The 14,695-nt window shown below is 30.5% G+C and overlaps 2 protein-coding genes across 4 annotated transcripts; both read left to right on the plus strand.

The window, feature by feature from the left end:
• Positions 1–59: 59 nt before the first annotated feature.
• Positions 60–7,847, plus strand: LOC119831359 (PDZ domain-containing protein GIPC3). The gene is made up of 4 exons (XM_038354669.1): positions 60–595; positions 5,518–5,748; positions 5,983–6,234; positions 6,584–7,847. Exons 1-4 carry the CDS (start codon positions 356–358, stop codon positions 6,821–6,823), a joined length of 963 nt encoding a protein of 320 aa, XP_038210597.1. The 5' UTR covers positions 60–355; the 3' UTR covers positions 6,824–7,847.
• A 2,115-nt stretch (positions 7,848–9,962) lies between these two features.
• LOC119831281 (succinyl-CoA:3-ketoacid coenzyme A transferase 1, mitochondrial) lies at positions 9,963–14,429 on the plus strand. Of its 3 annotated transcripts, XM_038354581.1 has the most exons (10): positions 10,286–10,479; positions 10,766–11,002; positions 11,189–11,384; positions 11,597–11,715; positions 11,946–12,086; positions 12,297–12,717; positions 12,792–12,947; positions 13,364–13,485; positions 13,703–13,873; positions 14,161–14,428. In XM_038354581.1, the coding sequence occupies exons 2-10, from the start codon at positions 10,922–10,924 to the stop codon at positions 14,314–14,316; spliced, it is 1,563 nt and encodes a 520-aa protein (XP_038210509.1). In that variant the 5' UTR covers positions 10,286–10,479; positions 10,766–10,921; the 3' UTR covers positions 14,317–14,428. The 3 variants fall into 3 exon arrangements, with proteins under 3 accessions (XP_038210510.1, XP_038210509.1, XP_038210507.1); XM_038354582.1 differs by lacking the exons at positions 10,286–10,479; positions 10,766–11,002 and adding an exon at positions 9,963–10,059 and having other exon boundaries at positions 11,205–11,384; positions 14,161–14,429; XM_038354579.1 differs by lacking the exon at positions 10,286–10,479 and having other exon boundaries at positions 10,506–11,002.
• Positions 14,430–14,695: the final 266 nt, after the last annotated feature.

Genomic DNA, 14,695 nt, shown 5'->3' on the forward strand with positions numbered 1-14,695 from the left:
TCCACATTTTGTTACCTCATTCAGCACCCCTCCCTCGGCCCTCTTCATTCCCTCAGTCACTCGTTAGACGGGTTGTCGAGTGTACGTGTAGTTTGGTCGCTAATGTATAACCTCCAAAATACGTTGATAATGTTCTACCTTCAACTGTAGAGTGCGCTATAATCTTATCCAATATCAACCATTGGATGATAACTTATCGTGAAATATGACGCGTTGATAACGACATTTCAAGTTCTTGCAGGCTATGTGACTGTGTGGTGATTAAAATTTACTGTGTACGGGCGTAATGAGTGTGTTCTAAACTTAATACCAAAGAAAATCTCAATTTACCGTTACTTCGTGTCATCTACCAGCAATGTCGTTATTTAAGAAGAAAAACACGAAATACACGTCTCCTCCAGTACCGCCGCCTCCAGTTGAAGACGTGTATAATCAGTCTAACGGTGTAGATAACAACAATGGAGCTCAGAAGTCACAGTTAGTGTTTCATTGCCAGCAGGCGCAAGGAAGCCCTCTTGGTCTTATCTCTGGATTCTCAAATGTCAAGGAGCTTTATCAAAAAATAGCAGAATGTTACGATTTCCCACCCGAAGATGTAAGTGTACATGTAATCTAGATTTGTTTATGATCATTTGTTTGTTTCGTTTTATTTAGTCCATAATGAAAGTATTTTAGTTTGAGTTAATGGATTTAATTCCCAGTGGAGCCTAAAGTGAATTTGCTACAAGGCACCTACAGTATGACGGACGACCCATTATAATAGCCATTTTGAACTAAACTAGAGCTACTATGTATGTACCCACGTCTAATACAGGTTGATATCTATATTGTAAATGATACCGAATTTTTCAAGGAAGTAACACATAAATTGAATTCTGACTCGGACAATAATTGATAACAAAAATATGTATATAAAATATATCATAAAGCCTCGTCAAATTCGTCCTTAAGTTTGTAATGCGCTGTGTGATTCATATTATGTATTTTGCAATAAAATTACAGATAACATAATACTGTGTAGTACAGTATACTAGTAAATAAAATATTTCTAAAGCCTCGTTGATCTGTATCTGTGAATTAATAATATACTATGTTCTATATAGGTATGCCCAAAATTGCACGATGGTGTAAAATTTTGCAAAAGTACATAATAATACGTTTTAATTTAATTACACAAAAAATTATAAGTAATCAATTGAATTAGCATAGAATAGAAGACAAATTTTAGCGAAATAACCTCTGAAACTTCTATTTACTTATGCTGAGAAACGTTTCTTTGTCGTTTGCTAGTTCATCAGTGTTATGAACTACATATTAATACGGAAAGTAATGTAAGTCAATTAATTGTCTGAACACAAACAATTGACCTATTACAATTGCTTGTGTATCAGATTAATTACAGACTAGTAACTTTTTTTTTCATTCTAGAGTGATCCATACATTGTTCGATATCACGTAATTTTATTTATTTCCTAGAGCCTATTAAGGATATGAGGTTCTTAGATGTTCAGTCTAGTGTTTTATTACCGCTGCCTTCCCTGCTTCAATGATTTTAATCTTCCAAAAAAGAGTAGACATATTTTAGTTAGTCTTGATAAACCTAGTAATCATATTGTTTCCAAATTTATAATAACATTGAAAATCTGCATATATAACGAGTAGATACATTCTTAATCGTTTTAATCATTATTTTATGATAAAAATCGTATAATCAATATTAGATCGTCAATCATCAGTTTGAGAACACAGCCCAAGGAAGTATTACTGATATTATACCATGTGGAGAAAAACTTGATATTAATGTCGGCGTAAAATTTCAATTGACCTAAATACATCAAAAGTATATTTAGCACGATTTTGTAAGGTAACGTAAGAAATAGATATCATGCGTTATGCGTGGTTATGCCACAGTAAACAGAATATTCGTTCTGTTTACTGTGGATAGGCGGTACACATACAGAATAGAAAGGAATATAATAAATTACTCATTTAGCTTTTGATTAATAAGGAAGTTATGTAAGTCAGCGGCAACTGACAAGATACACAGTCTCAACGTAGCGTGAATTAACTTATTCATAACTTTAATTCCATTTTATTTAGAGTTAAAAGTTACAGTGAATCTCACGAACGTTATAAAATTCTTGGAAGATATTGAAATATACGGTCTTTGCTTTTATTTTCAATTAATTTAATGAGTCTATATACCTTATCTATATATTTAATACTTTGTGCCCAATGTGTTGGGTAGCAATACGACAAACTTAAAGTAGAGGTAGTAGGTACCTATTCTTTATTGTACTGTTAAGGTTAGGCGGGTCACGGAGTACGAAAAAGAAATTAAAATAGATGTTAACATGATTTTGAGATACGTAGATACTTACTTCGCTAATTATTTTTTTAGTCTTAATGTACGTGTTAACCCCAAAGCTAAAAAAAATGTTTACATTATAGGAGATATTTAAAAATAATATTTTTTTTTGGCAAAACTCAAAGAGAGAAAACGTCTATTCACCCGAATGCTTGTATGTAACCGACTCGTTCAAACACGATTTTAACCCACTTTAAACGAACTTATTTAATTCACTTTATCTAGGATCGCTTTCATCAGAATAATTTCATAAATATATCTCATTCTCCTGATTAGGGTACTCAGGATTATAAAATTTCCTTACGTTTACTCTGTATACGAGCAAGGTTTTGATTGATTCTATCATTAAAGCTTGTTTTTTAGTTTTTTTAATGCTACATTTATTATTTTTATGGTAGAAAATAGGAAGCAGCCCGTAATATAAGCTGTAGGTAATCCTGTAAAAGAAGTAGGAATATTTTATATCGGAATACTTCTTGGTATTGTTTATGAAAAGTTTTGTTCATTGGAATTTTAAGGAATTTTGTTAGAAAAAGCCAGCAATTTATCACATCTGTTTGCTATAACCGATTAGTAAACTCTGATAAGAATGAAGTCTTAGTTTAATGGAAAATATGCTCGATGTGAAAACATGCTCAAAAAAGTTTAATCGGCATATTTGCCTTACATTCAGTTAATTTAATTATATACATTTTATATTTTTATGTTAACTAAGCTGGTGTTTTGCCTGATGGTAAGCGATCACCACCGCCCATGAACATTCGCAGATCTGCACGCTTTTAAGGGTTATAGAAGAGGATAAGGAAGGATTGATGACTGGACAGTTCATGCCGAATCGTGCTCGACTCCCACGTTTAGCATTAAATCGGACTCGTTGATTTAAATTTAAATTTGTTTAAAGTATCAACAGACTTATATGGAGAAATATTAATCCCATAAAAAGATCTAAATGTTATATTGAGAACAAAAAAAAACCTGTCTAAAATTTACCCTTTATTTGCAAACTTAAAACGTTGTACATATATATATATATATATATATATAATATTGTAATAATAACGTGACGTCATTCAGAATTTATTGAATAGCTGTAAGTGTGCTGAATCATAAAAGAACTCGTCAGTGGTTGGTTGGAAAATCTAAGCCACAATGTAAATTATTCATATACGTTACTAATGTGAGTAATATACTTATTAGGTACGATAAGTAATATTATTTTACTATATTTTTAGTGAGACATAGATTAATCTTATATCTTTAAACGAGCAATTCTTGTATATATAATTGGAATCTCGGAATCGGCTCCAACGATTTTCATGAAATTTAGTATATAGGGGGTTTCGGGGGCGATAAATCGATCTAGCTAGGAATCTTTTTTAGAAAATGTCATATTCGTGATTTATTCGTGTTTTTTTTTTCCTGACATCTATTGGTGAATAAAAATACTATTTTGCTTCGTAGATAGCTGGACAACTGAAATAACACATAGGCACTTTGTATACCGATATTCCTACGGGATACGGACTTACGCGGTTTCAACCGCGGGTCACAGCTAGTATCTAGTTAAGCTATTAAATATTGTATTAACAAAATTTAGAGTTAAAATAAATGACAATACGTGGCCATGAAATTTGAAACGAGGCTGTGAGCATTCTAAAGGTTAATGTCGGCGAGTGAAAATGGCGTGACCGCTGTTCTGATAGTTTTTGCATAATTTATGTTTCGGTGCTTTCTTTAAGGGAGAGCCCATTTAGTACCAGTATTTTATTAACACACAGTCTTAGTCGATTCATAATGGAAATTGCATTGAATTTTAAATGTCTATATAACAACTTTGTCTGAATCTAAACCTGACACTCGTTATTTGTCTCAATCTGTCGAATTAAATATATGTAATAATTGACTACTATTGTACTAATTTCATAAAATATGCATAATGCAATGCAATGGTGAGTGTTTTTGTTTTCGTCAATATTACAATGTTTTCGATCTAATTTATATGTAACTAGATTTACAAGTGTCGTTTCGGATATACGCATGGCTGACTCTCCAGGAAGCGGGTCAGTTTAGTCCAGGGGCGTAGTCGAACTTAGTGCAGAAACCGCTATAAATTCACAGATTTCTATCTTTCTTTTAAAATAGCGTTTATTTCTACTATACAAGGTCGTTTTTTGGTTGACGAAAGGCAAAATAATTCGTACATCTCTAAACTTTCCGACATGAAAGTGTAAATTAGCATGAAGGTCAGTGATAACGCACTGTCAGTACCTACATTCCAAGGTAAAGCATTGACCTACTGACGTAGTAAATTGTTGCCATCGATCAACAGTCCATTACCTATTTATTAGTTACTTTTTGATGTGTGGACGTTTGAAACATAATCTCAGTGAATGGTCTAGTGAACGAAAGATATGCGGGTTGAGTAATAAATTGGTAAGCCGACCTATGCTCTATGTCTATAAGAGTTTATAGTAAGTAGGTCTCATAATTTATTTTAAAGATTATTTGATGTCCTTTGGATGAGGAAAAAATGCACGGCACATGTAAAAAATTTAAACCAAAAAAAGGAACCAGATCTTCATTCCGGAAATTATGGTCTTGTAAAAAAATGTTACTTTTACACCGTTTTTTACTTTTGTTATTTTTAGTTAAATATTGGGCTTCGCGCGAGTAGATTTTGTTGTTCATCTCGTATAAGTGATATATATCAAAAATTTATTACTCAGATAAGACAAATATCGATGCCACGTTACACGAATGAAGGGTATAAACAAAAGATAAAATGTTTTATATCAAAATCAATGTAAGAACACTTTGCGTCTATGATAATAATCTGTTTATGATACAAGTTTATATCCGTTTGCGCTCATCCAGGTTCTCCTATAGCAGATCCTTACATAAATAACAACTCATCAAACATTACAACAAACATTATATAAACATTCAAGTTGGTAAGCTTACCTAATGCAGATAACTAGGCATATGCACATACATTGACACATTCTATGATTTATGTCACAAAACAATTAATTATTCTATAACATTTCCTTCTCAAAATGTTTACTATGTACGTTTTGTTCGGACCGATATTTATAGATATAATCAACACATATCATATTACACCTAACCTATTTATTTAACGTTTCCAGATCCTGTTTTGCACCTTGAATACTCATAAAGTGGATATGAAAAAACTTTTAGGTGGCCAAATAGGATTGGAAGATTTCATTTTCGCACACAGGAAAGGCAGGCCAAAAGAAATAGAAATCGTTAAAACGGAAGATGCTCTCGGTTTAACAATAACTGACAATGGAGCTGGTTATTCATTTATCAAGAGAATAAAAGAAGGTTCAATTGTATCAAGGATACAACATATAGAGGTAGGTACACATTTATGATTTCTTAATGTAGTTATCCTATTGGTTTTGTTTGGAGTTCATTATATTATAATTTTTGTGAGGCATGTCTCTGCATTGAATGCGTTGTTTAATAAAGCGCACAATACATCATGTGGGTTATTTAAACATTCAGTCATTGACCTCTTGACAACACCACAGGAAACTATCTATTATTGAGTTAAATTGTACATGTTCATAAATTCGTTCTATCTTTAGGTTGGAGATCACATTGAACGATTAGAAGGTGAGAGCATGGTCGGTAAAAGACATTATGAAGTGGCTAAATTACTGAAAGAAATACCGAAAGGCACTACGTTCACAATTCGCTTGGTAGAACCGTTAAAGAGTGGATTTGGTAGCATTGGACCGAAATCTGGTAGTGCAAGATCTAGCAAGAAACAAAACTATGGATCAGGCAAAGAAACTTTAAGGTTTAAAGCAAATGGACAAGCAACTATAGAAAATGAAGTAAGTTAAAACTTTTAGCGTTTCTTATTTGGAACACTATTTAAATATTTTGTTGATTAGCTAAGGCCGACTCCGAAGTCTTATAAGTGTTTTGCGTACATTTGTTGTGAAGATTAGTTTACCACTTAGTAAATTAGCACTAGACTTTTTTGTTGATTATTAGAATACATTGTAAAAAAAATTGTTCATTAATAATTATACATTTTTTTAATTATGCTATTCTATCATACGAACCAAAATATAAAGTTGAGAGAGGTTGAATTACAATATAAACTAATTAATTTTTAACAAAAATTAATTTAGAAGACTTGAAATATATTTAATTAAAAATAACTTTAATAATTTTCAGCATGACGAAAAATCTAAGGCCGGAATAGAGAAGATCAATGAGCTCCTAGAATCATTTATGGGCATTAACGACTCCGAGTTGGCGACACAAATGTGGGATCTTGCTGAGGGGAAAACGAACTCTATGCAATTAGCCGAAGCCATAGACAATAGCGACTTACAAGAATTCGGATTTACCGATGAGTTCATTATAGAATTATGGGGTGCTATAACTGATGCGAGATCTGGTCGACTCAGTTAAAATTTCTAGGATTTCTGTACATTTGCCTAACGCCACACATAACGCCATTTTGTTTAAATTGTATATGTTTAATATAATGTATTGTCAACAAAGCAATTCATTATAAATCGAAGTCATGGTTTAACAGGTGCATACTACCTAGTTAAGGCTAATTCACATTGTACTACTTTATAAAATGTACTTCGATAAAAATTATTAAATGATAAATTTATATGTCTCTAACGAAGGTCGTACATAGTTACATAAAATTTTTGTCACAAATTATAACAGCGTTTATGACCTGCATATAGTGCCTTTAAGAACAATATATTTAAAATAATGAATATATTCCTATTTATGATTTGTGCAAATTATTATTATATTATATTATTCGTTCATACCCTTATTAAGGTATGTATGCATTATTTGTGATTTATTTAACTATTTGGGAGATATTTAATGTTGATAAATGATCTTTATTTCATTGACAAGGTCCAACAGAATGATTGCTTAGAACATTTTATAGATATTATTATATATAGTACAGAGTACAAATGTTTCTGACAAATATTTAAAAATAAGGAGAATAGATTTTATATGATTATTGAACGGAGAAAAGTAGAAAAAGTGCATTTTCATTTTTTTGTGATATTTGTCTATACTCAATTATTATATTTCCATTTTTGATCAAAAAAATTTAATAAATTATTTATTTCGCAAGGTATAAGATAGATATCTAATTAGAATCATGTAACTTGAAAAGTATTGTTTTTTAAATGCTATTGAATCAGTTCGTAGATAATAAGTAACATAACGAGGGACGAAAAGTCAGATTCTAGATTTAAATTTTAAACATAGAAATAACTATGAAATTAGATTTTCTAACTTCTTTAAGTTTTTCTTTTTTATGGTATTGACTAAGGCCTTTTTATCCTGATGTATAAAATGTGTGCCTTCACAAATTCGTCTAAATTGTGTTGATGTTTTTTATATAATTAATTTAAAAGCAGATTGTAATATAAATAAAAATAATCTTTTGTTCTATGATTTTGTTTTTAATTTCGTATTTATATCAATAACACTTTATTAGTTTTGGCTAAAAGTAATGTTATCAACATTAGTTTTAACCATTGTATATGTATCAAAACCCTATTGATTTACCTAAAACCCTTGATTTTCCTGTACTTGAAAATGCTGCCACATGACTAAGTTTTTTTTTAAATTAAAAGTAAGCCTTTTCATTGATTACAATGTCTACAAGTGCTGAATTATTACCGTTTGTTATACTATTAAAGAATTCAATTCTAGAACGATTGAAATTTGTATTAAATACATTCCCCATACACATAAAAATAAAAATATGTCCTCTGCTATACGAGGCAGACCCTTAAAATGTAATATTTCTTTTTTTCCTTAAGATGTATCATTTATGGAATAACATAGTTTTGTTGTAACGGGATTTGTTGAATAAAATGTTTGGGATAAGTTTATATGTTTTTTAAACTATGCAAAAAAATATGAGACTAGAAACTACTGGCAAGTTCTTTTATCAATAACTTAATACATTCAAGCTAAATTAAAATTTATAATGTGTTGATTGCCTCTAATATCATTCCTTGGAATAAAATTGAATGCGTACATATACGTATAGTTTATTACTATTAGCCATAAAACAGTCCAGTAGCAAACAGTCGTACGTTTCGTATAAGTCGTTCGTACAGTCCAGTAGCAAACAAATATTACGTACGATTTAACGCAGTATAGATCAGAGTAAGTGCCTATGGGCCATATGGCAAATAGTAATCGTAGCAACTAGCAATCCATCTTTGGGTCGCTTGTTTTTACTTTACTCGTTACGCCAAAAAGGACTAAAAATAAAAAAAAAGTCTCTAAAAATTAATAAAAGTAGTCGCGAGTAACACCAGAACGCTAAAAAGTGCTAGTTTTTCTGCTTCTATTATAATTCCGTAATATAATTATTCTTAGTCCAAGCATTTGGATTTAATAATTAAAACTTAGTGGCCTATCAGAACTCACATCGTAAAAAAACTTACCTTGTCATGGTGTTAAAGTAAACAATTGCAAAATCGACCTTATTTAGAGATAATTCCTAAAACATAATAAAGTGCTATAATATTGCCCTTTTGAGACTAAAGTGTTTTCAAATCGGTTATAATCAGTGTTAGCAACCTGAAGTGGACCGATTATCGTACCCAGGGCCGAAAAATTATCGTACATGGAACGAAATTATCGTACTTTTTAGGATAATGTCTATTACAGATAAATAAATAATATAAATTGTAATATTGATATGCACGCAAGTACTCTATAGTTTATCTTTTTTAAACCACTGCAGTCAAATCAACAGAACACTGAAATCCAAATGTTTTACACGTGGCACAGGCCCTGAACTGATTCCCTTTCCACTTTAAGTTCAATAAATGCGCCAAGCGTAAAATTCACTCAGACAAAATTTCACTGTTCTCATGCAAGTTGGATACATAATCGAAATATCGAACTTATATTCTTTTGTTCGCATTCGTAGATGCTATATTAACCAATAAGAAAGCGTGCACAGCAGGCGCTGGATAAAGTTACAGTATCGGCAGTGGTGAAACTGAGCATAGGGAATCGTAAGAACCAATAGGAATAGAGAACTTGTATTTCCCGGTATTTTCCCAAGACTTAATTGGACAAAATAAAATCATGCTACTTCGATTTAGACTATCAGCGCATGAGTGAAATAACATAAATTCTAAAATTTTGCATCATGATAGAAATTATCGTACAATCTGCGTACGATAATAGTATGCTATCGTACATCGTACGCAGGCACAAAATTATCGTATGTGTACGATAATTATCGTACGGTTCCGAACACTGGTTATAATCACAAAAAAAGGCTAAGGTGGCAACACAGTTGATAGCTGTCAAAATTATGATACAGAATCGATTAATATATATCGATGTATTAATCGATTAAGTTAATATCAAGTATAATAATTACTTAATTAGTATAATTACGGATTGCGTATCTATACTTCTATACAAAATTTTATAATGCTGAAGAGATTGTTTTTTTTGTTTAATTGAACGCGGTAATGTCAGGAACTACTGGTCCGTTTCGTAAAATTATTTCAGCCCATATAGTGAGGAAAGCTTTAGACTATATATTATGTACGACGGGCAAAGTCGGGGCGGAACTCTAGTAATATATAAAAGTACTCTGCCATCTGTGATTACGGAAACGTTACGGAGTAACTAGTTCTTATTCTGTGATCAAAGAATACTGTATCTGTGATAAGTCCGCACTCCTAATGATTTCAAATTTTTAATCTGAAATGATTAAATTTTATTCAATTCTATCATTTCGATAAAATAATAAATTCGACTTAAGTCATCACATAAATAACCGAAAAGCGTATGTTGTGGAGTTGGTTCTTAATTGTAATAAAACTACGTACTTTATAAAATGTTGAAAATAAAATTTAAAATCAAATATTATGTTATGTCGGCAGTAGTCCATCGAATTTAATGGAAATTAAATTTTCACATGCAAAATCTAAAATACTCATTAATAATGCGTGCATTAGCCTAGGTTTTATATAGATTCTAGCTTAATATTATAATTATGATATTAATCGTACACAGAATTTTATAGTACTAAGTACATAATCGTAAGTATATTTATACATAATATGAGCCTGGTTAGTAATTCTGGTTTATAAGCTTTCCGTTATAGCACCTCATGAAAAATAAAAGGTGAATAAAATTACTTTTGGTCGTTTTGTGATGTATAGGCATTGCGTGATCATAGTAATAAAATATATTATTTAAGATATACTTTAATTGTAATTAAACTAGATTTTGTTATTCAGTCACTTGTTTTGAATATATCAATCATTTAATATATACTTGTATATAGGTATTAATATGTAAATAATATTCGTGTTTTCTGTGTAGTTGACCTTGCGATGTGGTGACTGAGTAGGAATTGTTATTACAAACATCTAAAATAAAACTTCTTATCAAATTATATAGCTGCAAACAATTGTCAGACTGATGATAACATTTCCCTGTTATTAAGTGATTGCGCCCTTATATTAAACTTATTTTAATATGTATGCAATAAAAACATGTTTAATTTTGAGGCCTGCCGCAAAATTAACTGGTCTTTCCAAGATATATTCAGTTTCTAAGGTAAGAAAATTGTTTCGTATCTATTTATAAGGTATCTTTTATCATATTACGTTAGACTAAATACATTAATTAACAAACAACTTGAAATTTATTGCAATGAAATTATTTGAAATAGAATGTCTAATAAATCTAAGCCATTAAAAAAAAACTATTTAAATTTTTTAAACACTTAAATTATGCTTACAGGTTATATCGTGTGCAGCATACAGTACTTCTATAAAAAACAAACTTTTTGCTGATGTCAATGAAGCAGTGAAAGACATTAAAGATGGATCAAAACTATTAGTAGGAGGGTTTGGGTTATGTGGTATTCCAGAAAATCTTATCAAAGCTGTCAACAACAAGAAAGTAACTGGACTCACAGTCGTTTCGAATAATGCTGGTAAGATTGTATTAATTTTTACTTAGGCACTTATATTTATATTTTGACTATATTGACTACTTTATATGTTATATTACAAGATGATATAAATAGAATAGAATAAAATAATTGTCCTGTTTCACATCTCAGTCATATTTACATCAATGTGTCGGATGTTTTACTAAAATGAATAAAGTTAGTTTTGTGGAATGTATCACATTTTTTATTAACAGGAGTTGAGGATTTCGGCCTTGGTACCTTACTCAAGAGTAAACAGGTTAAGCGCATGATATCATCATATGTAGGAGAAAATGCTGAATTTGAAAGGCAATTTTTAAGTGGAGAGCTGGAGGTATGTAATTAATATTTACTAAGATAAATAATCTCAATTTGAAATATCAATATTCAAGGCAAATTACATTGGACATAATATTCAGTATGAAAAAGTATATAGTTCAGAGAAGTATATTGAATAGTATTTATTAAAAAGTTTCAAATTTTTCACTTTTTTGATGACATATTAGGTACTATGATGTACAAAGCTGTAAATTGTTATTGTTGTTTTTTAATTTCTCTTTTTAGGTTGAACTTACACCTCAAGGGACATTAGCTGAAAGAATAAGGGCAGGTGGTGCTGGTATACCTGCTTTCTTTACACCAACAGGCTATGGAACCTTAATACATGAAGGAGGTTCACCAATAAAATACAACAAAGATGGAAAGGTATCTATTATATATACTAATATTATAGAGCTGTAGAGTTTGTTTGTTTGTTTGAATGCTCTAATCTCAGATTTTATATTTACCACGGTGAAGCCGAGGAGGACTGCTAGTTTAATATAAACATTAAAATTACAATCCTATAATTTTGAAATACTATTCATTTAATGTAACAATATTATTTTTTATAATTTACTTCAATAAAAATTGCAGATTGAAATACCAAGTTCTCCAAGACACGCACAAATATTCAATGGAATTAATTATATTATGGAAGAAGCCATTACTGGTGACTTTGCATTAATCAAAGCATGGAAAGCTGATAGATTTGGCAATTTATTGTTCAGAAAAACAGCACGCAATTTTAATCCAACTATGTGCAAAGCGGCAAAAGTTACAATAGTTGAAGTGGAAGAAATTGTTGATGAAATTGACCCAGACTCGGTTCACATACCATCAATATATGTCCATAGAATTGTGTTAGGTGATAAATTTGAGAAGCGAATTGAGCGAAGAACCATTGCTAAGCCTAAAGAAAACAAGGAAAAGAAAGCTTCAGACTTGGTTAGGGAAAGGATAATCAAGAGGGCAGCTTTGGAGTTTAAAGATGGAATGCATGCTAATCTTGGGATTGGTGCGTCTTATCTTTCTTATTCATTGACGTTTATGAAAAAAGGTCAATAAATTTATACATTAATTATGTTACAGGGATGCCTATGTTAGCAAGTAGTTTTATCCCCAATAATATAAATGTGCTATTGCAATCTGAAAATGGTATCCTTGGTCTTGGGCCATATCCAACAGAAAATGAAATAGATGCTGACCTTATAAATGCTGGGAAGGAGACAGTTACAATACTTCCAGGTAATGTAATTTATTAATACTTTACATTTATATAAAACTTTTATAATTTGCTTTAAAACAATTTAATAAAATTATCTTTTTTTATATGAAATAATACATTAATTTAAAAAAAAATGTTTTTTACATACACTACAGAATAAATGTTAACATATAATATACTAGCTGCGCCCCGCGGTTTCACCCGCGCAAGTCCGCATGCCGTTGGAATATCGGGATAAAAAGTTGCCTTATGTTATTCCAGTCGTCCAGCTGTCTACGTATCAAATTTCATTGCAATCGGTTGAGTAGTTTTTGCGTGAAAGAGCAACAAACACACACACATTCTTACAAACTTTCGCATTTATAATATTAGTAGGATAGTAGGATGGACAAGAACATAAAATTGTTTTGTGTATAACCATTTTTTTGTTATTTAGGCGCATCATACTTTTCTTCTGACGATAGTTTTGCTATGATCCGCGGAGGACACATTGATCTGACTATGCTTGGTGCTATGCAAGTTTCACAATATGGGGATCTTGCTAACTGGATGATACCAGTGAGTGTTGCATAATAATGTTACTTCAATATTAATAAATTATATTATGATATGTACTCAAAGGAGTGATTCATAACCTGAGTAGTTTTATTTACATGCGATTTTTTTTTGTTTTATTGTAATGTTAAATTTTATAAATTTACTATTACATATATATTTTTATATTACTGTAGGTATATTTCCTTTTTAATCAATATTGACTGTAACTTTTTTATAGGGTAAAATGGTTAAGGGAATGGGTGGTGCCATGGATTTAGTTTCATCTCCTGGAACTAAGGTTGTTGTCACTATGGAGCATTCTGCTAAAAATGGTGGCCATAAAATTGTACCCGAGTGCTCATTGCCAATCACTGGTAAACATTGTGTTGATTTGATCATCACAGAGAAGGTAATATAAAATATTTGAATTGTGTTTTTTAATATTCAGTTGTTGGATATTGCATTAAATATGTTCAAAATTAATTTAAAATATTTATATACTTTACTACCTCAATTTGCTTCACCAGCTACATTTATGCAATCTAACTGTCTTTTGTACCATTTGTGTCTTTTTTATGATTGCCTTGAATGTACATTTTGTAATTTAACGTTAAATTATTTAAATAAAAATATCCCTCTTTAACTGTAAATACCTATCATGCTCTTTTTATATTCCATAACTTTTTTATTTTACAGTGTGTTATGGAGGTAGACAAAGAAAAAGGATTAATATTAACGGAGTTGGCTGATGGTGTTACAGTGGAACATGTTATTGCTAGTACAGGATGTGAATTTCATGTCTCGCCTCATCTAAAAAAAATGGGAGACATAACAGAGGACCATTCTGAATAATGCATTGAAGTTTGACTTAAGATTTAATCTCAATATAAGATTTATTGTATTGTGAAAAATGTTTGATATGTTTTATATAATATTTTTTTTGTACTGTGTATACTGTTATAAATTGATATTATGCATTTTATAAAACGTTTTGATGATTTTATTGTTAATATTATTACAATCGTTATATTGATTTACTTTCTTTGTTTTATTAAATAAATAACTATATGCACTTTAATTCATAATGTGTTTAGTAAAAGCGATAAACGAAATAGAAATATTAACGTAATACTGACTGACAATAATACTGGAAAAAAAAAATTACTTTTGACAGGTGATTTTCTTGTAAACACATAAATAAATATTTACAATCTGTAGAGTTTACAAATAT

The sequence above is a fragment of the Zerene cesonia genome, chromosome 13 (genome assembly GCF_012273895.1).
Source record: "Zerene cesonia ecotype Mississippi chromosome 13, Zerene_cesonia_1.1, whole genome shotgun sequence".
NCBI classification, from domain to species: Eukaryota; Metazoa; Arthropoda; class Insecta; order Lepidoptera; family Pieridae; genus Zerene; species Zerene cesonia.

What these genes read in the sequence shown, in the direction of transcription:
- LOC119831281 (XM_038354581.1), top strand. Translation starts at nt 10,922, where the DNA reads ATGTATGCAATAAAAACATGTTTAATTTTGAGGCCTGCCGCAAAATTA. An exon ending in GACAGTTACAATACTTCCAG is followed by an intron (nt 12,948 to 13,363) that starts GTAATGTAATTT and finishes TTTGTTATTTAG; the next exon opens with GCGCATCATACTTTTCTTCT. An exon ending in TTGCTAACTGGATGATACCA is followed by an intron (nt 13,486 to 13,702) that starts GTGAGTGTTGCA and finishes ACTTTTTTATAG; the next exon opens with GGTAAAATGGTTAAGGGAAT.
- LOC119831359 (XM_038354669.1), top strand. Translation starts at nt 356, where the DNA reads ATGTCGTTATTTAAGAAGAAAAACACGAAATACACGTCTCCTCCAGTA. An exon ending in CAAGGATACAACATATAGAG is followed by an intron (nt 5,749 to 5,982) that starts GTAGGTACACAT and finishes TTCTATCTTTAG; the next exon opens with GTTGGAGATCACATTGAACG. An exon ending in AAGCAACTATAGAAAATGAA is followed by an intron (nt 6,235 to 6,583) that starts GTAAGTTAAAAC and finishes AATAATTTTCAG; the next exon opens with CATGACGAAAAATCTAAGGC.